Source organism: Dendropsophus ebraccatus, chromosome 3, assembly GCF_027789765.1.
Source record: "Dendropsophus ebraccatus isolate aDenEbr1 chromosome 3, aDenEbr1.pat, whole genome shotgun sequence".
NCBI lineage: Eukaryota > Metazoa > Chordata > Amphibia > Anura > Hylidae > Dendropsophus > Dendropsophus ebraccatus.
This window is the reverse complement of record NC_091456.1, coordinates 91,837,211-91,863,806: the sequence shown is the minus strand read 5'-3', so window position 1 is coordinate 91,863,806 and position 26,596 is coordinate 91,837,211. Positions and strand designations below refer to the sequence as shown.

The window sequence follows — 26,596 nt, the reverse complement described above, 5'->3', positions numbered from 1 at the left end:
CAGACAGTTACAGTATGTCATGGGTCATCAGGGGTAATAAGTTGGAGGATCTGAGTCTACTACGTCCTTAGAGCATATCTGCATTTTATGTGGCAACACTGAGCAAGAATTACTTTTGAAGGTTTTGTTTACAAGGAGTAGTGTGCTGAGGATTTTCAACAGTGGATTCATATGTGAAAAATCCACTGCTTATTATTAGCAGCAAGGTGGATGGGATTTGTAAAAAAAAAAAAAAAAAGTGTGAATTGATACAAAGAGCAGATTTTACTGTGAGTTTATGCAGACATATTGTGGATTCATCGAAGATTTATTTGTGAAATTAAATGTGCAGTTGTGGATTTTAGGGTATGTGCATACTGAGTAATTCTGAAGGAAACTCCGTCGCAGAATTCTCAGCTCGCGCCCGTTCCTGGACTGCGGCGGGCGCGCGTCTCTGCCCGTGTCATAGATTTTATTATATACACGGGCGGATTCCGCCCTCCGTCCAAAGAATGAACTTGATCATTCTTTGGACGGATAAAAGGATCCGCCCGTGCATAGAATGGAGTCTATGACACGTGCTGAGACATGCACGCTTGCCACAATCCGCGAGCGGGCGCGAACTGAGAATTCTGCGATGAAGTTTCCATCAGAATTACTTAGTGTGCACATACCCTCACTGTGGAACAGCAACATCCACACCTGTGACTAATATATATATATACCTCACAAAGATGTTGTCAGTGTCTGACCAAACCCCCCGTTACACACACACACTCAGGGGCTTAGCTAGGATTCACGAAGCCCATAGCAAAAAATTGTAAGGGGTCGCCCTCCCCTACTCACAACACAAAGCACTATATATATATATATATATATATATATATATATATATATATATATATACACTCTGTGATGTGGCTAAAAAATAAAATCTCTTGTTGCCTCAGTTCTATGAAGCATCAGCATGTTTGCTTCAGTCCTCTATATATTCCTTTTTGTCCTGATTGTGCTGGTGGACACATATCTCATTACCTATGCTTCAAAGATATCTTGTAACTAATAATAAATCCTTAGTTGTGCATGGTGCCAGATCAGAGTTCACTAGTATGCCACTAAGAGAACCAGGAAACCTAGATGGCAAGGAGTGCTGGGGCTGTCAGTAGTCATGAAACATATAGCTTTCCTGCAACCTCAGCGACTATTCAGGGCTTATGTGTGATAGTGGGTGTCCGTGCTGTAGGATTATAGGCTCCACACTGCACACTGCCACTCAGTATATAGTACTATAGGAACAGGCACTGCCCCTCTCTGAAGCCACTTAGTATATAGGACTATAGGCACAGGCTCCACACTGCCCCTCTCTGCAGCCATCAGTATATAGGACTATAGGCACAGGCTCCACACTGCCCCTCTCTGCAGCCATCAGTATATAGGACTATAGGCACAGGCTCCACACTGCCCCTCTCTGCAGCCACTCAGTATATAGGACTATAGGCACAAGCACTGCCCCTCTCTGAAGCCACTTAGTATATAGGACTTTAGGCAAAGGCTCCACACTGCCCCTCTCTGCAGCCATCAGTATATAGGACTATAGGCACAGGCTCCACACTGCCCCTCTCTGCAGCCACTCAGTATATAGGACTATAGGCACAAGCACTGCCCCTCTCTGAAGCCACTTAGTATATAGGACTTTAGGCAAAGGCTCCACACTGCCCCTCTCTGCAGCCATCAGTATATAGGACTATAGGCACAGGGACTGCCCCTCTCTGCAGCCATCAGTATATAGGACTATAGGCACAGGCACTGCCCCTCTCTGCAGCCATCAGTATATAGGACTATAGGCACAGGCTCCGCACTGCCCCTCTCTGCAGCCATCAGTATATAGGACTTTAGGCACAGGCACTGCCCCTCTCTGCAGCCACTCAGTATATAGGACTATAGGCACAGGCTCCACACTGCCCCTCTCTGCAGCCATCAGTATATAGGACTATAGGCACAGGCACTGCCCCTCTCTGCAGCCATCAGTATATAGGACTATAGGCACAGGCACTGCCCCTCTCTGAAGCCATCAGTATATAGGACTATAGGCACAGGCACTGCCCCTCTCTGCAGCCATCAGTATATAGGACTATAGGCAAAGGCTCCACACTGCCCCTCTCTGCAGCCATCAGTATATAGGACTATAGGCACAGGCACTGCCCCTCTCTGCAGCCATCAGTATAGGACTATAGGCACAGCACTGCCCCTCTCTGCAGCCATCAGTATATAGGACTATAGGCACAGGCACTGCCCCTCTCTGCAGCCATCAGTATATAGGACTATAGGCACAGGGATTGCCCCTCTCTGCAGCCATCAGTATATAGGACTATAGGCACAGGCACTGCCCCTCTCTGCAGCCATCAGTATATAGGACTATAGGCACAGGCACTGCCCCTCTCTGCAGCCATCAGTATATAGGACTATAGGCACAGGCACTGCCCCTCTCTGCAGCCATCAGTATATAGGACTATAGGCACAGGCACTGCCCCTCTCTGCAGCCATCAGTATATAGGACTATAGGCACAGGCACTGCCCCTCTCTGCAGACATCAGTATATAGGACTATAGGCACAGGCACTGCCCCTCTCTGCAGCCATCAGTATATAGGACTATAGGCACAGGCACTGCCGCTGTCTGCAGCCATCAGTATATAGGACTATAGGCACAGGCACTGCCCCTCTCTGCAGCCATCAGTATATAGGACTATAGGACAGATCCTGCCCACCTTCTTATTCTCTAGTCATCTCTGATCTGACACTGTGCACAACTAGAGAAACCTGGAGCCCTCTCCGTGTCAGTAGAAGTTCTCAGTGTGAGTGAGTGTGTCACACACACTGGGGTGGGCGGGGCATGGAGTCGCAGCCCAGCCAGGGAGGTCAGCCCAGAGCACACTCACATACACCGTGGAGCTGTCTCGTTCACACAAGCTGCGCTTCCAGCTGAGGAGAAGACATGCTGTATCCTCTCCCCTCAGTGCCCCAGCTGCCCCCCGTGGATTAATCTCTTACCCCTGTGCTGCCAGGCACTGCCCAGCTCCCCCTCCCCAGCTCCTTGCACGCTTCCTTGTCTGCTGTGCGTGTCTTGGGCCCTCCTCTGTCTGTGAGAGGCAGAGATGGCTGCAGACGGAGCAAGATCCAGGTTTGGCAATCTGGGCCACCGTGGAGGAGGAAGCAACAGCAGCAGCCCTTCTTCTAGCCCCAAGCTGGGAGGGGGCAGGAGCAGGACTCCCCCACAGCACAAGAAACAGAGCCCCTCGTCACCTGGCTGCAAGCACCAGACCCCCAGGCTGGCTCCGGCTGCTTCCCCCGGGCACAGCTTCAAGAAAGTCACTCTCACCAAGCCCACCTTCTGCCACCACTGCACGGACTTCATCTGGGGGCTGGGCGGCTACCAGTGTGAAGGTAAGGACAGGGCACCCGGGCAGCCTTGTTGCTGGGCATATTCCTGCTATGAATGGCTTCTGAGGGGCCGGAGCAGTCACGACTGACAGAGGTGTGGCTGGCAGGTAACGCTGAGGATGTGTGAGCAATGGGGAAGGCATTTGGAGGGCAGCTCCTCAGCCTGGTGCAGGGCACATTGGGGCAGGTAGCAGCTCCTCAGCCTGGTGCAGGGCACATTGGGGCAGGTAGCAGCTCCTCAGCCTGGTGCAGGGCACATTGGGGCAGGTAGCAGCTCCTCAGCCTGGTGCAGGGCACATTGGGGCAGGTAGCAGCTCCTCAGCCTGGTGCAGGGCACATTGGCTCAGGCAGCAGCTCCTCAGCCCGGTGCAGGGCACATTGGGGCAGGTAGCAGCTCCTCAGCCCGGTGCAGGGCACATTGGGGCAGGTAGCAGCTCCTCAGCCCGGTGCAGGGCACATTGGGGCAGGTAGCAGCTCCTCAGCCTGGTGCAGGGCACATTGGGGCAGGTAGCAGCTCCTCAGCCTGGTGCAGGGCACATTGGGGCAGGTAGCAGCTCCTCAGCCTGGTGCAGGGCACATTGGGGCAGGTAGCAGCCCCTCAGCCTGGTGTAGGGCACATTGGGGCAGGTAGCAGCTCCTCAGCCTGGTGCAGGGCACATTGGGGCAGGTAGCAGCTCCTCAGCCTGGTGCAGGGCACATTGGGGCAGGTAGCAGCTCCTCAGCCTGGTGCAGGGCACATTGGGGCAGGTAGCAGCTCCTCAGCCTGGTGCAGGGCACATTGGGGCAGGTAGCAGCTCCTCAGCCTGGTGCAGGGCACATTGGGGCAGGTAGCAGCTCCTCAGCCCGGTGCAGGGCACATTGGGGCAGGTAGCAGCTCCTCAGCCCGGTGCAGGGCACATTGGGGCAGGTAGCAGCTCCTCAGCCCGGTGCAGGGCACATTGGGGCAGGTAGCAGCTCCTCAGCCTGGTGCAGGGCACATTGGGGCAGGTAGCAGCTCCTTAGCCTGGTGCAGGGCACATTGGGGCAGGTAGCAGCTCCTCAGCCTGGTGCAGGGCACATTGGGGCAGGTAGCAGCCCCTCAGCCTGGTGCAGGGCACATTGGGGCAGGTAGCAGCTCCTCAGCCTGGTGCAGGGCACATTGGGGCAGGTAGCAGCTCCTCAGCCTGGTGCAGGGCACATTGGGGCAGGTAGCAGCTCCTCAGCCTGGTGCAGGGCACATTGGGGCAGGTAGCAGCTCCTCAGCCTGGTGCAGGGCACATTGGGGCAGGTAGCAGCTCCTCAGCCTGGTGCAGGGCACATTGGGGCAGGTAGCAGCTCCTCAGCCTGGTGCAGGGCACATTGGGGCAGGTAGCAGCTCCTCAGCCTGGTGCAGGGCAGATTGGGGCAGGTAGCAGCTCCTAAGCCTGGTGCAGGGCAGATTGGGGCAGGTAGCAGCTCCTCAGCCTGGTGCAGGGCACATTGGGGCAGGTAGCAGCTCCTCAGCCTGGTGCAGGTAGAAGCTCAGGATGTTATGTCTCCTCACAACAAGTAGCCATTCATAGTGGTCATTGCTACTCCATTAAATGTCTAGATGTAGCAGAGCTGAAGGTGACACCCAGATGCCCATACTAGCATGATGCGCAGTGCCATGGTGCGCAGAGTCTTCTACAGATAAATGTCACATTGTGCCCAGGGAAGGAAGCCGGAGACATTAGTAGCCTGGAGAGTAGGACTTGGAGGCCACGCCCCCTTCTGACAAACAAGAAGTGTAGTCGGCTGCTTTAAAAGTGTTCGGATGGCTTTATATAGTCAGTGCTGCCTTCATACCCTGCGCTCATATGTTTGGTTGTTGAGTGCTGCCCCCTATGGATGCTGGGCTACAGTTTATACTGTTTCCTTGATTGGTGCATTAACCCCATGATGGCTGGGGCCTTGTACTAGACCTGTGGAGACTTGTGTGACTGACAGATTGTCACATAACTGAGGGGAATGCAGAAATATATTTTCTTCCTGTCTTTTTTAATGATATTTGGGCGGTATGGTATTTAATACACCTATGACCTTTATGGGCTGTAATGACAATCTATGTACTCAGCTGACCAGTATGTTAGTGCAAGGTAGCAGGAAATGGGTATGCATGTCATGCCAAGACAGGTCACCATTAGTAGGATGCTGATAAGTTGTGTGTGACACTGATAGCCGCTATCCCTGTAAATCGCACTAGCAGGCAGTCCCCTGCTGTGTGTGTACACCAGACTCCTTCACATACTGTCAGCTTCACTGGATCTGCCTGTAATAGCAAAAATATAAAAAAATGGGTACTTGAATTTATCAGCGCTATCCCCAAAGACTCTCCACAGAGAAAAAAGGAAATTTAACTCGTTTCGGGAACTCACTTCCCTTCATCAGACAACATGCATACACAAGGACCACATACAAAGATTTAAAAAGACAAAAAAGACCGCCAGACACACCCACAGGTCTAATGTGGAAAGGGGCTTCCAGCTACACAGTGCTTCTCGCCATTCTCTGACATGTAACAATTGTAATTTCTCATCTTTCTATGTGCTGCCAATAGAACAAATTTCAACAGGAGGCCAAAGACTCTAATCACTACATAGAAGGGAAAATTATTGGATTTTTAAATTGAAAACATTGACGCCACAGAATCTAAATGAAAAAAAAAAATAAAAAAAAAAATATATATATATATATATATATATATATATATATATATATATGTGAGAGAGAGAGAATGTGTGCAACTGAAAACCGCATCAATAATAATTTTTTTATTTTTATATTTGTATGTATCTATTCAATGTAACACATTCATGTAAGATATGTCATTTTCAACTCTGTATTCTGCCCTATACATTGGTTTTCATCTCACTATGGCTTAATGCCACTAATAGATGTATTTTCCTTAGGCCAAAACTCCCCCACTTTCTATATGTTATAAATTCATTGCAGTAATGGTCAGTACTTTCTCCTCCTCTTTGGAGCTTTGCCACTGCTGTATGGGGATTGCTGGCTCAGACAGCACAATGTGGCAGGCTAATAGTCTTTTAAAGTTTCCCCCTGTTGAGTCCTGCCATAGATCTATGAGGATTCTACCCAAGTTGTATCATTCTCCTATTATCTGCTTGCACACTGTGTGCTTTCTAATAGAACATGAGTGCTGACTCCTCCCGATTTGAGCTCTGCTACTGCTGTATGGGGAGCTGCTCCTGCTACACACAGCACAGCAGGCTGCCATTCTCTAGGTCTCTGCTCTATGGCAGCTACACTTTTGCTAAGTGCTGATCTCCTGCAATGTGAAATATTGTTGCAATCTGCTCTACTAACCAAAAGTAACTGTGTCAATAATGTTTGGAAAACTTCCCACATAGCTACAAGTGACACTGTGTAACCTGAATGTATCTGTTTTGATGTCTCCTCCTGCAGCCGGTATACTACACAGGACAGCTCTAAGCTAGGTGTGTAAGATGGCCGCTGGTAAATCAGGGCGACTACTGTAATCACTTCACTGTAATATTAGGATGATTTGTTTTATAGGTATGACATCACATCATTGTCCACCAATGCCATAAAGGTTTATGTGTTTTTATCATGTAAGGCTCCGTACACACGGAACAAAACTGGCGGAATTCTCCGACGCAGAATCCCGCCACCCTCCCTGTCATAATGACAGTCTATGGGAGGCTCATGCACCTCCTCTCTTCGCGCTGAAGAATGAACATATCCATTCTGCAGTGCGGAGAGACGCCGAGAGAGGAGGCGCACGAGCCCCCCATAGACTGTCATTATGACAGGGAGGGTGGCGGGATTCTGCATCGGAGAATTCCGCTGCGGAATTCTGCCTGTTTTACTCTGTGTGAACGGAGCCTAATGGGACTTTTATCATGTGTTTACAAATGAGGCAGACTCCTCCCCCCTTTGACCTGTGGGTGTGTCTGGTGGTCTTTTTTTAAACCTTTGTATATGTTCCTTGTTTATGCATCTTGTCTGATTAAGGGAAGTGAGTTCCCAAAACACGTTACATGTGCAATAAATTTCCTTTTTTCTTTAAGCTACTTCTCTGTGGAGAGTCTTTGAGGATAGTGCTGATAAATTCAAGTACCCAATTTCTGTTTTATTTTTTTCTGCTATTACTACTATGGGCCCTGTTGGGAGTATCCCATTTGTGGTACATCAGCTGCTTTTGGTCTATCAGACACCGCTTTGAACTTCCAAAGCCACAGGGGCCAAGGGATCATATGATCGTATGAACCCATGTACCCCTTGCGGACCAGCTAGGGGTGATAAGCATAAAGCCCAAGGGGCAAATAGGTGAGCATATATACACCTTTTCCCTTTTATCCCGCTCCTAAGGTAATACACGAGGCGTCTGGGCCTGCTGTCTCTTTTTTTCGCTCCTCTCCTACATTGGATCTGCCTGGGACATTCTTTCTCTGAATGATCTAACATGTGTATGAGCTGTGATCTAATTGTGTGAATACATTTTCCTAGTGAGTAGTGGCTGGATGCTTAGAATCCTACTAATTCATTGCCGTCATGTCACAGTGGAAGGATTACTGAGCTTCTCTACTTCCCAGGTCATTGTCACTTGCACTTGTGTTTGCTTTGGAGGCAATCGGCGGCAAGAAAACAATGTAGTGAAGCATATGGCGGCAGCTATGATCGACAAGTCCCAGCTCTTATCTCCTCCGCTGCTCATTTTGTTTGCTGATTCAATATGATTAACACTTGATGTGTTTACTCATTCATAAATGAAGAAGGTGCAAACAGATAATGGAGGGATGTGCAAGAAGTCTATAGGAAACCTCCAGCACTGAGTCACTGGGGCTCGGTTATGGAAAACTGAACAATATTTACCAGATTTTTGTCAAATATACACAAAACAGACTCCTGAATCTGGTGCACTTGGTGTATGTAGAACTGTATCTAATGCCGCACTTTAATGATATTTTCAGCTGCAGTATTTATGCCCTAGGATACCTGTCAATGGCTGGCATAAAATATGTCACATGCCTTATATGCCTATATTTTTACAGAATTTCCTGTAAGCCAGTATATGGCCATTATGATGATCATTTTTGCACAAACAATATTTTGTACCCAAAATAATTTATCCAGTGCTGCCAGGATACAGCGCTAACCTCTGAGCCTGTGCGCTGCCCGTATAATTTAGTACGGACATTGGCATAGATTGTAGCTGAGACCTGCACAGGTGCATAGCTAGTGCAGATTTCAGTTTGTTGCATACAAACAGTCAAGCCTTTGGCTCTTAATATATTGATTCCAATTTACTATAGTAAACCTTCTGTTTCAGGTTACTTTTTAGGATAAGCTGACATGTGTGTGTACATGAGGAGTAGCACTATAGCTGATTTTTTTTATTATTATTATTTTTGTCATTTTTCAGCAGATTTCTGCTCTGCAGGCATCTCTCTTTCTCTGCAGCATGTGGGCATTCTCCCTGCCATCCTTCTCCTCCCTTTTACCTTGTCCTTAATTGTATATCTAGCTCAGATTACAAATCATAATCCATAAACAAGAGTTGTTGTCAAGCTGATTTTGAAGGGGGAGAGGAAACCTTTTTGTATGATAAGATACATTACAAAGTTTCTTATATTCACTTGTATAATTGATATATTATTGAATGTTATGGTACAGTATTTATAATCAGCGTTTAAAAATCTTATTGCATGCTGCCTGTACTACATCTTTCTGTTACAGAGGTGACCACACTGGATTTCCACACCAGCATGAAGGAGCAGAGCAGTCACCTCTGTCTGTTGCTAGGCAGCCACCTGAGCTCATCTGCTAGCCGCCGCTTTGCTAGGTTCCTTTTTGTTATACCCCATTCACTTGCACTGTGTTGCATAATCCATCATGATTGGATCAATCATGGGGATTTCACCACTTTCAGTGTATTTAGGGTAAAATTCACTGTGAATCTGCAGCAAATGTTCATGTAAGGGTCCATTTAGGTCGGGTTCAGACTACGGAATTCGCGCAGATACATTCGGCCGAACTCCGTCGCTAGAATGCTCTCACAGCCACGCGCCTTTCCGCCGGTTCCATAGACACCATTTAATGGGCCGGCTGCATGTGCATAAAATTTTGTCTATGGCACGGGCGGAGAGGCGCCGGATTTTTTCCGCACGTATTCCGTAGTATGAACCCACTCTTACACAGAAAGATTATTTGACAGATTATCTGCCAAAGATTTTAAGCCAAAGCCAGAATGGATTTAAAAAGAGGAGAAATCTGAGTCTTTCCTTTATGACCTGATTTCTGTTTATAGTCTGTTTCTGGCTTTGGCTTCAAATCTTTGGCAGATAATCTGTCAGATAATCTTTCTGTGTAAATGGACCCTTACACTCTAAAGGCACTCTCTAGAAATTTATCATCAGGTTAGGGCATCCTATTAGCCTGATAAACGTTAATAAGGCATGTCACAGTAATAATGAAAAAAATAAAATAAAATGAACCATGCAAAAACAGAACATGCATTTTCACATGTAACCTACTGATCTATATACGTTTAAAGCATTACTCTTATAGACCTATTGTTACATGCATATTAAAAAAAGAAACGGCGCAAGGAAAAAATAAGTAGAAGAAAATGACAATAAACTTAATTCAATACATTTCCATAATTTTTAATGTAAGAAAAATGGAGTTAATAGGGATCCGTAATCCGCAGGGGTCACTATTTTAATATGAATCTGTTAGATGCGTGTAGTTCGGATGTGAACGGCAGGCATGCTGTTCTTTGCCTTCTGCTGAAGACCTGCATGCAGATTATAGACAGCAGAGTTCCCCACGCTAGTACATATTGTGATGAATTGCTCATCCAGAGCGGGTGAGCTAATTGGCAGACGGCAGCTTCAGCGTCATTCAGCTCTACATCATTGTTGTCTTTCCACTGAATAAATATTCAGCTTCAGCCTTCTAATAAGCCGCATGCTTCAAACATAACCCTGTATGGGCACAGAGATTGAGTCAGTGAAGTTTTTCAAAGGCATTGTGTGTACATGCTCTTTTTGAGCACAATGGTCATAGTTTGGAAGGTCACCAAGGCTGAATTTTATCTACAATGGAGGGTTGGGGTTTGCTAATAAAATCTAATTCCAGCAAGGATTAATATGCAGTAATGTTTGCCAGACAATGAGTGTATTCCTGAAAATATAACCCAGTCATAATGACATTATATTGAGAAATTATTCATCTATGTGTATAATATACTAGTGAGAACGCCCATGGAGAGCAATACGTCACTATAGACATAGAGTAAATTACAGTGTGCCAGAAATAAAACTCAGAATGTTATAGTAGAATGGATTCTGCTGTCCATTGTAATGTCCTATAAAATGTAATGAGGTTGCATCATCTCATGCTAATCTATGGCAGTAATAATTTCCAAAGTAACTAACATCACCCATTTTGTGTCCCTCTGAGCTTCATAAACCTGTCAGTCTCCTATTCTAGTACCTAATGGCATGCTTTTTAAGCAGAGTGATTGCCTTTCATTGGCTTTTCAGTAACTGCTGCCATGGCTGGTGCAAATGGGAGGGCAAACCTGCAGTGTTGTGAGATGCCAAATAGGTTGACGTTTCCATGCCTTGATAAAGATTCTCTGTCAATCAGTGTTCTGGAAAATCCTTTATTATTTTCATAGTTCTTTCCAGCGTCGAGATATAAGTCCTTTTGTTAATATGCAAATAAGACACAAATGCCCAGGGGGCATTTCCCAGCATGGCAAGAGCCCAGGGCTAAAAGCGTTTTACATAGGCCGATTATCGTGTAAAAAAAAAAAAAAAAATCATTAAGTCGTTCGAATTTATTAACGCTAAAGGGGTTGGCCACTTTTTACTAAAATTATTAACTATATTACAACAGCGTTACTTACTCGCATGTTTCTGCTGTGCCCTATACTGCAATGAGAAGCTGCCATGCCCTCTTGTTGTGCCATCCATCTCCATTGGATGAATGCTGATTCCATCCATAATGCGGCTGTGTATGGAGAAGCATGCGACATGCACAGTAGTCTGTGTCCTTCACTGTATGCCTCTATATGCTTGTTGAGGAAGCGGAGTGAAGTGCATGTCACATGCTCCTTTATGGGTTTTGACAGAGGATTTAACCTATTTTTAACTGTCTAGTAAATTAACATATATTAGTAAATAAGGTTGTTTTCTCGCCTTTTATGCTAGACTTCCTGTTCCTGTGTACAGGACACTCTAGTTAGTAATAATGTTTGAGGGAGATAGTGTTGGCTGAATTACTGTACCCAGTATGTCTCACCAAACCCTATCCAAGGTCCAAATATATCCTATATAAGTAATACAAGGCAGCTCAGAGTCGCCAAACAAAAGTAAGCCTTTATTCACACTGTTTTGTTTGGACACATTGCCACTTGGGTTACTTCTACAGAATTTTTTGTAAAAGTGATAGCGTTCCCATTTGTCAGCAGATCGCTAGGACTTAATCAGCAAATAATTTAAGGCTGACAAAATATTAGATATTATACCTCAAATTAAACTTTTAAAAACACAAGGTTTTACATGTAGATTCAGATGGGTATGGGGATTTTAGTGTATTTCTTGCATGAAATGCTTTACAATATCCACAATAAAAGTAAAGCATTGCATAGCCAGTAAAAATGCATGCTTTTCCAACCATTAAAGTGTCACTGTCATTTAAATTTTATTTTTTTTTGCAGAAATCAATAGTATAGGCGATTTTAATAAACTTTGTCATTTGGTTTATTAGCCGAAAAATGCATTTTTATAATGAAAAAGCAGTTTGAAGGTCTCCCCCCGTCTTCATGGTTGTCTATGAAGAGGTGAGGGGTGGAGGGAGATGAGGCACCAAAACAGGACAATAAAGAGTTAATTTTCAGCTACATCACCGGGCTATCTCCTCTGAAGTCAGCACTGACCTCTCTGAATATGGCACAGGTCCCACTGTAATCCTTAGTTCTCCTCTCTCTGCTGGCAACTAATCTCCCTTCTCCCTCCTTTCTCCTCCCCCCTCCCCTCTCCATAGACTGACAAGGCACGTCTGATGTAAACAAGACATGATTTCTTGATAATAAGCAGTGATTGAGAGAGAAGGGGAGGGGGGGGGGGGGGGCTGGGGAAAGTCTTTTTGAATACTGATAATGGCATATTTGCCTAATAAACCCAATTACAAAGTGTCTTAAAATCACCTGTACTATTGATTTCTGAAAACAAAAAAAAAAAATTAAATAAAAACTTTCTCTGTATCTGGGGGGAAAAAAAAGAAAACTTGGGGGCAGATGGATGGCAACGGTATAAATACATGGGGGTTTCTTCGCAGACTGTTTCCATGGAAACATATAACTCTGTTTAGGGGCTGTAAACACGAAAAAGGAAATTCTTGAAAAACCCCTTCTGTTAAAGAGGACCTGTAACCAAGATTTTAGGGGTCAAGTTAAGCTGTTGTATGATAGGGTTAGGCATAAGGATCAAACCAGCAAAATTTTAGGACTATTTTATAATATAGTTTGAAAAATGAAAATTCTGAAAAAAGTCACCAGAAGTTTTTTTTAAATGTTATGTTAAACATAAAAACATTATTTAAGCAAGAAGTCATTTTCTAATGACACATTTCCTTTAAAAAGTGAGTGCACTCCATAACTTTTGCGGTTATATTTGTGTGCTGTTGAAAGTCATGTCCACCTTTTATATAATTTTGTGACAAACAGCAAATATGTAAAGAAAATTCTAAACAAATAAAATTAAACATTTAGCATACAGAGGGTACTATTACATGAAGCGATTGGGTAGTGGGCCAATTACCGGAAGTTTTGGACGATAATCGTTTTGTGTAATAGCTCATGTTGAAAGGCAAAGTCCAGCAGTCATGCATGATGTCGGATTATTGTTATTATTGTAAAACATGAATGATTATTGTTCAAATTTTCACGGTAACAATCGCATTTGAGTGATAATCTGCTTGTGTAAGCACCATCAAGCAGCCAGCAAGAAATCGTTCATCATGATCTTTCAACATGTTCTCAAATCATCGTTGGCCGCTCGCTATTAAGTCGCAGATCGCTTTGTCTTCACTGAATCACCCTAATGTGTGTTTTTTTTCAAACAATTTATCTTTGTCTAATCGCTGATAGTTATAAAAACCAAATAGTTGCTTCAGAATTGTTAAACGATCGATTGAGCGATTTATCGCTCTGTGTTAAAGGACCATAAGAGAGCACTGACCTGACAACTGACCTCATATCAGCCCATGTTATAGGGCATAGAGACATTGACAGCATCATAGATCACTATGGTAATTTCAGTTTGGATCGTTAGACCCGTGGTTAGGCTGGAACTTGTGGCTTTATTTGTTTGTCCAAATGTATCTTAAATGGATGGTCACATAAAATGTTTGATTTCTTTTAATTAAATGTTTTATGATAACACTATTTTTAAAGAATAAAATACAAATCTAAGAGCTGTTAGCTGCTCTTGAACTGGCGTGTTACTTAGTGCCCATGCAATGTTTTAGCAGTATATACAGTAGTGGCATAGCTGCCTTACAAGCTCCATTGTGCGCAGTACATAATCATTGGGGGAGATTTATCAAACTGGTGTAAAGTACCAATCAGATTCCACTTTTTATTTTCCAAAGCATCTGTGAGGAAAGAAAAGTGGAATCTGATTGGTTGCTAGGGGCAACTGAGCCAGCTCTCCTTTACACCAGTTTGATAGATCTCCCCCAATGTAGATATTGCTTTTAAAGAAGAATAATGTTGAACATTTTGTCATTCAGTGAAGAATACCATACTATTTTGGACACAGTACAACATAAAGAGCCCTGTGAAGTCAGAGCCATACCGAGGCACCATGACGGCCTATATAATTTTATTACAGCTGGTACCATGACACAGTGCACAAACACCTATGCTCCATTCCCATACTCAGAGTTTACAGATGAAAAGCAGAATTGTTGGCTTGTTGTGGCGGCCTACTGCTGATGATGCAGACATTGCATTGGAGTTCGTAATTGTCACTTCCAGCTGTTCACATTTGTTGATATAATAACCAAAAATAGCCCAGTCAGTGTCAACAAAGAGCTTTGTGCTGCTGGACAGCATCCTCAAAGGCTTATTAGTTTATAGGAGTTGAATAAGGCTCTCAAGTTTATTGGTTGATCTAGTTGTTTTATATTGATAATAACATATTTTATTACTATAACTAAACATCAGGGACAACTTTAGTAGCTGATCTGAACTTCCAATGTCTTGTATAGATATCAATCCAAACTGTTATACATCAGGCAGCCTGTGAGAAATACAAATCCTTTGTGTGCCTCGCCAAAGGGGTCCATAGAATTCTATTATATAGATGCACCACTAGGAACCATAAGTTAGTAATGGACATGAGGCCTTGGGTCTCATGCAGCTGCACTACAGACCCTAAATCACACCCAAAGTCCTGTCTCGACTGCGAGCCTATTGGCCTAAGATAATAACATTTTATAGATGATTCGATTGCTTTAGTGCCATTAATGCAAGTTGTACTACCTAGCACCCAGGAAGCAGACCCTGCATACTACTTGTGCAGAGCTCTGAGCACTAAGAGCTTCCTTTATCCCAGGCACTGCTATAGCATCATACCACTAGAGCCTTATCTTCCCGACCACCTCTGGCAGCTGCAAATAGAGGGTACCAACAAAAGTAACAGGAATACCCCTTTAAGGCCATTTTACACAGCCAGATTATCGGGCAAATGAGCGTTCCTAGAATTATTCTATGTAAAAGAAGCAGTGATTAGCTGACACATAGCCCTGTGTAAATTGGAAAAGCACTTATCGTGGAAGAATCGGCATATCTAAAAGGGCCTTTTACACAGGATGATTTATGTTCAGGAGCATCACTAGAAATGTATGCTCCATGCATATATCCGTGCTGTCGTTTCAAGATCACATACAGTGTATACTTACCAGCGACACGGCTTGTGATCCGGCATCTGGTTCTCCAGTCCTCTAAGCCACCGCTGTAACTTCAGGGTGTTGCTTTCTGAGGACAGCCAGAGGAGGCAGGGCCTGAAGATACAGCCAGCAGAAGCAGCGTGGCTGGTAAGTATGCTCTGCTTGTTGTCTAGAAACTGACATAAATATATATATATTATTCCTTTAGATTAAATGCTGTTTCGGATGTGTCTAATGTGCAACCTGACCTATAGAAAAACAACACAGTTACAAGATAAAAATAAGGCTTGGTTCTGTATTACCACAAACTTTTTCTATGAGAAGGTGCAGTAACTATGAGTAAAATGTTATGGACAGTACACCATGGTAAAATATAATATCCTTGTGGATATTATGACAGCATGAGGGTAGTTGCACAGCACTCGACGCATTGTAAGTGGTAAAGGGTAACATTTGCGGCATGGCAAGTGAAGAGAGTTGCTGAGCCCCGAACTAAAATTCATTGACTATTAAATATCTGTAAGCAGAGAAAATGTAGCATGATGGTGGTGCACAGCAAAATGAAGTCAAAACTTTAGTGGGGTGGTTTTTATTTAGTGGCAATCACTGAACTAGTAGTGAAATACTTGCTCTTTTGCTTTCTGGCTGGCATATGTGATTTTTCTCACACATCATAAAATATCTTCCTTTTCCAGTGACTGCTACTGACAGAGGTTATACGCTGTGTTTCTAGAGCAGTCGGGGACTCGCACACAAACTGTTTGTATGTAAATGTAAACAGAAACGAGAATCTCTTGTCATTTCTCCAAGTTGATGGTGATGGATAGTGCAGTCAGCCCATATTTTTACAGCGAGTTCCTGGAAATTTTTGTTTCAATAACATTTGTATTAAAAACCAAAGAAATAATGTTTAAACTTTAAACAAAGTTAAAAGCAAAAACATAATAAATAAATAAATAATAAATAAAAACATAATGACAGACGCAAATAATGATCATGATTATCATTTTGTGGCCGTCTTTTGGTGCTAAAATGACAGCTGTCCAGAAAGATGTCCATCATTTTCCTGTTCTGGGAACATAGCCTTAGGCTACGCTCACATGTACCAACTCGCAGCGTAAATCTCGCTGCAAGTTTTGCACAGAGATCAGCTATGAGTCAAGGTCCTGGTAGATGTCTTTCAATAGATACTCGCAGCGCTCTTTCAGACCGCTGCGAGTATGTATTGCAGCCGACCCCTTAACCCCTTCTGCTGCCGCTCGACTCCCGTGCTGTCTGTATATACATTACCTCTCTCCTTGCCGCACGGGGTCCTGGCGTCCTGCTCTCCTGCCCAGGCAATCAGTGGCTGTGGCTGGGCAACACACTGATTGGCTGGGAAGCAGAGCAGGAGGCTGGGACCCCATGCGGCAAGGAGAGAGGTAATGTTTATACAGACAGCGGAGGAGCTGAGCGGCAGCTTAAGGGGTTGGGGGGGCTGCTGCAATACATACTGTATGTATTGACAGACACCTGCCAGGATCTTGACTCGTAGCGGATCTCGCTGCAAAACTCTCAGCGAGATTTCTGATGTGAATCGGTACATGTGAATGTACCCTTATAATGTTTTTGCATGCAGCAGATTTGTTGCAAATTTTATGAGATTGACCTGTTCATCTTGGGTTTTTAGAAATTTTTTGCACATAATGCTACAGAAACAAGCCGCAAAAATGTAGGGAACTGTTTTCAATTTACATACATTTGTGCAAGAAAAAATTCCATATGTGAATGTATTAATACAGTACTTTACCGTCAAATTATATTGGCATCCCTGCAGATTACAAAACTGCAATCATCCCATTAGAGGATATTACCTTGTTATAAAGGCCCTATAACACAGAAAGATATTGTGCGAAAAATCGTTAAATTATTGAAAATGAAATTATAATCTTTCCGTGTGTATGCAGGCAATGATCAAATGACTAACAAACAAGTTTTTCGTATGTCGTTGATCGCATATTTTGGCTGACCATAACATCTTTAATTGTTTGCTAATCTTTGCAAATCTTTCTAACTCACTATTACGATCGTAACTAGTGACAATCGTTCCAAGAATTATGGTTAATGATTTCAGGCTGTTTGCAAAAGCACTTGTTTGCATTTATTTATTGTTTATCAAAGAAAATGAAAAATCACTCAGTCTAATAGGACCGTAAGGTGATGGAACACCTTTTGAGATAAAGCTTTTTCAAGCTCTTTTCTTTTCACTAGTGGGCTTCTTGGAATAGTCCTTCCATGATCATCTTTAGGCTATGTTCCCACAACATCTTTTTTTTTTTTTTTACAAAATGTCTTTTTTTAGAATGACGGCTGGTTGCTGTCTCTATCTACATGTCCACCCACACATCGTACTCAGTATCATCTATTCCACAGAGCACTCAAAGATTTCACCTAAAAATATGTTGTGGGAACACAATCTTAGGGTCCTTCTACACAAAAAGATTTCTTGGTTGCAGGCCTTTATTTGGCATGAGAATTTGAGCCGCCAGGCTGCATGAATGATCCTTGTATCGTTCATGCAGCCCTAGAAACTGACAGCACAGAGCAGCACTGTGCTGTCAGTTTCCAGATGACAAGCAGTGTATAGTCACCATCCCCACTTCTTGTCATCAGGCATGTCTCTCCAGTCCTCCAGCTCCTGGCTCCTGGCTTTACCTTCAGGCCCTACCTCCTCCAGAATGACTGACAGCCGGAGGAGGTGGGGCCTGAAGATACGGCTGGAGGACTGGAGAGACATGCCGCTGCTTGTGATTTGGAAACTGACAGCAAAGATGTTTACATATCTGTACTGAAAGGGTACTATTACACGGAGTGATATTCGGCCGAATCGGTCCTATCCGTCCGATTATCGTTCCGTGTAATAAAGACAACGATCAGCCAATGATCATTCTCATCAGCTGATCGTTGATATAGGTTCTGACCTATAATTGTCGGGCGCCGATCACGCACTGCTACGTGTAATAGCGGTGCGCGGCCGGCGCTGACCATTAGCAAAGAAGAATAAATTACCTATCCAGGCTGCAGGGCTTCTCTTGCTCTGTGCTTCTCCCCGGGTCGCGCGCGCTCCACGTTTTCAGCTGAGAGGTCACTTAGCCAATCACTGGCCGGGATCGCCACGTAATAGTACCCTTAGTTTCCTTCTATCGTTATCGGTCACACATAATCCTGTTTACACACGAAGATGTGCGGCTGATGATACATTTTTAGGGTGCCTTCACACGTACCGTATCGCTGAGTATTTATCGCTGCGAGTTTCTCGCACATAAATCCACAGTGATACTGATTGCTATAAAGTCAATGTATGTTTATTCTCGCTGCGTGTTTGGTGCGATTTTGATGCGTGTTTGGTGCGATTTTTACATGCGAGTTTTGATTTTCCAATGATTTTCACAGGAGAGTTTAACACCACAAAAACGCAGCTACTTTTGTGCGAGTTTCGTGCAATAAATATGCAGCGATATGGTAGGTGTGAAGGCACCCTTAAGCTCATTTGCCCGTTCCTCCCCACAGCATCCTTTTATTTGATTTTCTAAACAATAACAAGTAAACATGTATCATATGCAGTACCCTAGGTCTTATTTCAGATACATTCCTTGAATTTGCAGTAACATTTAATGGCATATAGTTCTGACTAAGTTCCTGTGAACGTTTTCGCCTCCATACTGTGGAGGAGCAAGTCTTAGTGGACCCAGTGAGCTTTCAGGTACCACTTTGTGTAACTAAAGGCCTTATAACTTGATGGATTTCCTCTGTAGAGTAGTGAGACAATAAAGAAGTATGCCACTTCTTAAAAGTTTCACTGTCGTTAAAATTTTTTTTTTGCAGAAATCAATAGTCCAGGCGATTTTAAGAAACTTTGTCATTGGGTTTATTAGCCAAATATGCCATTATCTGCATGTAAAAAGCCTTTTCCCAGGTCCTCCTCTCCTTTCTGCTGTATACTCCTTAGAATCAGAAAATCTCGACTGTTTTTTCATCTCTTTCATCAGTCGGATCCTGTCTGGTCTATGAAGAGGGGAGGGGGGAGGAGGAAGGAGTGAGATTAGGGGGCAGCTGAGAGCCAAGAACAAAGGATTGCTCAGGGGGGGAGCTATTCAGAGCCCTAATTAGTGGTCAGATAGCTCCATGGTGCCTGTCAGAGGAGAGAGCCCATGATGTGAATGTAAATTAACTCTTTGTTGTCCTGTTTTTGCTGCCTTTACTTTCTCTCTCCATAGGAAAACCATGAAGACAGGGGGAAGAGCTTCAAACTGCTTTTTCATGATAAAAATTCATTTTTCGGCTAATAAACCCAATTACAAAGTTTCTTAAAATCGCCTGGACTATTGATTTCTGCAATAAAAATTTTAACGACAGGGACACTTTAACCCCTAGACGACCCAGGGCGTATAGTTACGCCATGGAAGTCTGTCCCCAGACGACCTAGGGCGTAACTGTACGCCCTGGGTGTTTCTCCCGCTATGAAGCGTGCTCCGGAGCGGAGCGCGCTTCACAGCAGGTGGGGGCCGGCTGCAATCAGCAGCCGGGACCCCACCGGTAATGACACGCTGCAGCGATCGCGCTGCCGCGTGTCATTAACTCCTTAAACGCCGCGATCGCGGCGCGACCGCAGCGTTTAAGTGTAAGTGACAGGGGGAGTCCCCTGTCACTTACCGATCGGGACCCCCGCAGTGTGACTGCTGGGGTCCCGATCGGTAAAACGGGCCGCCGGAGGTCTCTCACTTGCCTCCGTGCGGTCCGATCGGCGATCTGCTACACTGAGCCTGCACAGGCAGGCTCAATGAGCAGATCGCCGATAACACTGATCAATGCTATGCCTATGGCATAGCATTCATCAGTGTAAAAATCCAAGTACTGGATGTAAAAGTCCCCCAAAGGGACTTCAAATGTGTAAAAAAAAAAAAGTTAAAAACACTAACACACTACCCCAAAACCCCTCCCCCAATAAAAGTTGAAATCACCCCCCTTTCCCATTATATAAATAAAACATATAAAAATAAATAAACAAATAAACATATAATATACCGTAGCGTGCGTAATTGTCCAATCTATTAAAATATAACAAGCGTCATTGCGAACGGTAAACGGCGTGCACGAAAAGAGGGAAAAAAGTGCGCGGATTACCGATTTTATGTTACATTATATATAAAAAAAATGTTATAAAAAGTGATCAAAACGTCCGATCTTCACAAATATGGTATTAATAAAAACTAGAGATCATGGTGGAAAAAATGACACCCCATACAGCCCCGTAGGTGAAAAAATAAAACCGTTATAAGCGTCACAATAGTCCCATTTTATTTATAATTAATTGCCAAAAAAAAGGATTTCATTTAAAAAAAAATATATAACATTAGAGAATCTGTGTAACCTGCATATGGTTGTGTTCAGACTGACCTATAGAGTAATAGTATCATGTCGCTTTTACTATATAGTGCATTACGTAGTCACAGGAACCCCCCAAACGTTACCATATTGCATTCTTTTTTGCGATTTCACCAATTTATATCTTCATAAATAATATATTTGGAATTCCATCATACATGTTATGGTAAAATGAATGACGCCATTACAAAGTACAACTATTCCTGTAACAAATAAGCACTTACATGGCCTGTAGATAAAAAACTGAAAGTGCTGGAGCTCTTAGAAGGGGAGGAGGGAAAAACGGAAACACTAAGATCAAAATTTGCGCGGTCCACTGGGTCATTTTGGGCCTGGTCCTCAAAGGGTTAAAGAAACTGGCTGTGCCTTTACCTTTGTGCTTCTTCGTTTTAATTCTGTCAATCCCCATTAGGGAGTTCAGGAGATTGATTAACTCCTGGATTGAGGGAACATCAGGTAACAGCTAGTTTTTAAGGAGACATTTAGCTGCCAGGAGTACCAGGTGGATCACAGGGCTGTATTAACAGCTACTGCTGCCCTAGGCACTAAACCTGACGACGCCTCATCTTGGGGAGCGTGGTTTAGGTTTAGATGTAGAAATATTGTCTGAATCGCATTTTAATGTTTTTTTAACTGCTTAACTCCACATTGAGTGATTAGAGCCGTCTGCATATTGTCTGAAGGAATTCTCAGCACAGGATTGGTAGATTGGTAGGTAATAGCTCCAGCTGTCACAGCCATACCAGAGCTGCCCCCCCCCGTGTTGCCCCCCTGCAAGGTGCTGCCCTAGGCACCAGACCACAGGTGCCTAGTGGTAAATACAGCCCTGGTGGATCATAATATAAATAGATATCACTTGAGTGGCCATATATTGGAATATGAGTCCCTGGGGTCTTTTAAGCAGGTTGATTTCCCCGTCTGTTTTTGTATAGGCTATTACTTGAACCCAATACTGTTGTGTTGTAGGGACAAGTCTGCAGTTCATGCCAAAGATCAGTGGCCCCCTCTTTTAGGGCAGTAATGCGATTGGCAAAACTGGGAAATTGAACCTGTATATGACGTCATGTACCTAGGCTCTAGGATCTGTTCATTCCTGGATAACACACTGTGATAGCTTGCTTGGCTACATGAGGACTTTGCTGCGTGGTAACTTCTCCTCCTATTGTAGCATTAACCTAAGATTGGACCATTAATCGGTTTGTTCTGCTGTCATAAAATACATTTTTTTGTTTCCACCATATGCTAAGACGATGGAACAGAATCTTCTAAGCTTGTTATATTGATATTTTTCCACTGTTGTCTTGTTAGTGTATTTTAAAGAATTGTTGTGAATTGCTGAATGTTTAAGCAGTTGTCCAGCCAAGGAGTGTTTTGCTCTTTAGGGTACAAACCCACACAACGTATATGCAGCAGATACGCAGCAGATGTGATGGTGAAGATTTGATGCTGTGTTCAGTTATTTAGATCTAATCTGCTGCGTATCGCAGTAGTAAATACGCTGCATATACAGTGTGTGGGTTTATACCCTTATATTTATTTTTACTTTGAGGGTATAAACCCACACACCGTATACGCAGCAAATACGCAACAGATGTGATGGTAAAGATTTGATGCTGTGTTCAGTTATTTAGATCTAATCTGCTGCGTATTTGCTGCGTATCGCAGTAGTAAATGCGCTGCATATACGGTGTGTGGGTTTATACCCTGAGGGTACAAACACACACACACACCGTATATGCAGCAGATACGCAGCAGATTTGATGGTGAAGACTGCATGCTATGTTCAGTTATTTAGATCTAATCTGCTGCGTAAAAGACAAGAAAAAGAGTCTGAGGATAAAGAGTCTCTGCACATCCAAAAGTATACCAAAAAGATTTTATTATACAAAAGTTCGAGAAAACACACAGAAAAAAAAGAAAGGCTGTATACAGCAATAAAACCTAACTCTAAGGGGGGAGAATACAATATGTCACCCCACCAACTGGGATCCTCCACATGAACAAATGTATTATGCCTAAAAGTCCAGCATCCCTCACATGTATGCATAAAATATATTATATATTATAGGGTACATCATACAAAAGTTGTCAATGAACTAGCACAATATATCAAATAATACATACAAATAATAAAATATATATGCAATGATGTACAAACCGAAATACAGAAATGAGAGGAGGTGAGAGTGACCCCGGTGCTGACCCTATCCCACGCGTTCCGTCAGCACAATGCTGACTTCATCAGGGGACGTATCTGCTGCGTATCTGCTGCATATCGCAGCAGTAAATACGCTGCGTATACGGTGTGTGTGTGTTTATACCCTTAGGGGAAGCAGTAAGGGGTCCCTCTGCTGCCATCAATGGCAGTGTTGTAAACTGCAGGGCTGCACAAGCCCTGATCCTGGCACAGTTTTATATATTGCTATTGCTTCTACATGCATCACTAACAATACTAAGCCTCTCCTGATTTCTAATGCATGTTAGCATTAGAGTAGTGTAGTTGTAGTAGAGCAGTAGTAGTAGTAGAGTAGAGCAGTGCTGCAAAGCAATCTGTGATAATTGTCCATCAGTGCTTGTTCCTCTACAGGCAGCTGTGACTGCAGCACTACTGACACAGACAGCTTCCCAAATGTAATGTCTATTCTTATACATGTTAGCATTAGAGTATAGGGTATACACTTGCGGAAGCTGTCTACATCAGTAATGCTGCACCTGTGGCAGCCTGTAGCAAGATGATCTGAGATAACTGTCAATCAATGCTCTCATTTGGGGAGGCTGTCTGTGTCATAGCAATGCAAGTGCTGCTCCCTGGAGCAGAGCGAATGGGGCTGTCACAATTATACTGTGATTTTACAGTCATCATAGTCTAGTTAATAAATTATGGTACAGAGCTGTAGGCTACTGGAGAAATTTAGAAGCCATGGTACTTTTTACTGGATATGGCATATACACATCATGGTTTTGGCATGTATAATACAGAACCATATTTGTCAATAACTCAGTAGATTCTAAAAGACTTAGGGGCACATGTACCATGATTTGCACCTAGCACAAACCGAAAAATGCATTTTTATCATGAAAAAGCAGTTTGAAGCTCCCCCCCCCTGTATTCATTGTTCTCCTATAGAGAGAGCTAAATAAGAGACCAAAACAGGACAACAAAGAGTTAATCTACAAATACCTCACCCTTTATCTCCTCTGACAGTCAGCACTGACCTCTCTGAGCTCTGATTACAGCTGTCACCCAGCTCTGTGCCTGTAATTCTCTGTTATCTTATTTCTGCTTCTGGCTAACTCCCTCCTCCCCCCTCCCCTCTCCCTAGAACAGACAGAAACAGAACAGACTCATGCAACAAGTCACAATTTTCAGATTTTTTGCAGTGGATGGAAAAGAGGAGGGAGGGGGGGACCTTTTTAAATGCAGATAATGGCATATTTGGCTAATAAATCCAATTTCTTAAAATCGCCTGGACTATTGATTTCTGCAAAAACAAACAAAAAAAAGACAGTGACTCTTTAAAGAATAATTTTTTTTTTTTTTTGTGCAAGGACCCCTGTGGGCAAGAACTGTGCACTCTTTTTCACCTTGTGCGCCATATGGGCATTGAGGCAAGGCATCAATATTTGTACCCAGAATAAGCTAGAAACAGGCTAAAAATCTAGCCTTTTTTTCCATACTACATAGCCTCCCCTGTGCCTCTTGATAAATCCAGTGGTGCTAAACTGGGGGAATTTAAATTTTAATGTGTGCTCCATAGATAAGAATGAAAGAGCTGTGTTTTATATACCACTATATTTCCCCTGCTATTGCATCCCTGAATTCTGGGCATCTGAGGCTGTTGAGCGTCTACGCCAGTGCCAAGCTGCATAAATTATGTAACTCTTGTACATTGGGAGGACATGCCTCTCCTTGCGCAATGCCGTGCTGCCTTCCTGCCTACAGGGTAAATGGGGTGAAAAATTAATGGGGTTACACAATTTATCAACTTTTTAAAGGTCTGCACTAGGCACAGACCTGATACATATGGCCATTAGTATTAAGTACCACAATGTGCCCCAAAATGTAGCATCCAGCAGTTACTAAACTTCAATTTTCATCATGTCCTGACAGCCACAGCAACAGTTGGGGAACACTGCCTTATTGTATTTAATGCAGAATTCATTGAAACATTAAAAATGTGCATTTTGGATTGTTAATATAAATTTCATTGTTGTTCACATTATGTCCATGTTAAACATTATTAAGACCAGGAAATTATGACCCCCGCTCCGAAACACAAAGCTTAAAAAATAAACTGCTTACAAAAGAACTGAGCTAGGTGCAGCAAAAGCATTTGTTTTATCAGCTCTAAACTTATGATTACTCAATACACAGAACATAATCTAAAGCTTTAAGCCATTGGGTAGTAGAGCATGGTTAAACCAAAGCCACAATTTCATTTATGCTTTTTCCTTACATGATTTTACTCCACTAAATCTATGTACAATAGCTTAAGAGCTGTAAATCAGAGACAAGGGATTCTGCATCTACTGTCAGAACAGATCCAAATTCCAGTTTTTAGCAGCTTAAATACTTTTAATCTATCTTCATTGTATGACAACAATTTGGTTGTGTACATTACCATGTGACAAATATAATTCTCAACAAAGCATGCATTGTACATCATATGTGGATGGACTTTTGAAAGGTCAAGGTTGTGTTTCCACATTTGCGTTTGAGAAACTGCAAAGAAAATGCATTGGATAAAAAGCCTGTGGTAATGAGAAAATGCTAAAAAGTGATCTCTATAAGGGCCAGTTCACACGGAGTAAAACTGGCGGAATTCCACCAGCCTCTGTGGCACTCTGGCAGTCTATGGGAGGGCTCAAGTGCCTCCTCTCTGCGCGGACGAATTGACATGTCATTGGAGTGGACAGGTGCGGAGAAAGTAGGCACGCAAGCCACCCATAGACTGCCAGAATGACATGGAGGCTGGAGGAACTCCAACAGTTTTACTCCGTGTGAACTCGCTTTTAGGGTATGTCCATGCTGAGTAAAAGCGTCGGAATTCCGTGGCTCCTATGTGGGTTCACACGTAATTGATCCACAGCGGATTTGATGCTGCGAGTTCTAAGCAAATCCCTTGAGTGTCACTTTCAGTAGGATTACATACTCACAGCGAATTGTCATCCTGCTGCGAGTATATAAAAGGAAGCCCTCTTAACCCCCCCCCCCCCCCATGGCCCTGTGCATACAGTCAATCAGTGCAGAGCAGATAAGTTGACGTTTTTACAGGTAAAACACTAAAAATTATTTTGTTCTGTAAAAACTGTGCTGCCAATGACTTATAGCAAACCCACAGCAGCTTTGGAACAAATCTAATTAACACACAGACACCTTATACCTGGGCAGTAACGGGTGCATTTTTTAGTTCATAGCCTTTTTTTTTTTTTTTTGGGGGGGGGGGGGGGTCGTCTCCTGAAGACATCTTTTCAGTCTTGTGCTGGGTGAAAAAGTCTAAACGCAGGAAGTCCCAGTCATTTGATTGACCGACACATTAAGCAATGACACTGTATACTGTCATCTGTTCAGCAGTATGTGCAGTACCAAGTGTCACAGCTCAATGGGTGCTTGGGAACGGCCCTCAATCAAATGACTGCCACCTTTGTGAGCGCGCGCGCAGGTAAGGGCTCCCTAGGGCTGCATCCAACTTCTTCAGCCACCTGTAATCAAATTCCCAGAGAACAGTTCAGGTGGTTCATCCATCTCTAGTCGTTAATAAAATTTTTGTTCAATTTCACTATTTGTTTTTAAATTTATTGCAG

General features: G+C 43.5%; 1 protein-coding gene across 1 annotated transcript in view; it reads left to right on the top strand.

Moving 5' to 3' along the window:
* Positions 1-2,873: 2,873 nt before the first annotated feature.
* Positions 2,874-26,596, top strand: part of DGKQ (diacylglycerol kinase theta) — a 110,294-nt gene continuing 86,571 nt past the window's right edge. The window contains exon 1 of the mRNA XM_069962207.1: positions 2,874-3,421. Within this exon, the coding sequence (XP_069818308.1) occupies positions 3,133-3,421 (289 nt within the window). The 5' untranslated portion in view covers positions 2,874-3,132. The remainder of the gene's footprint in view (positions 3,422-26,596) is intronic.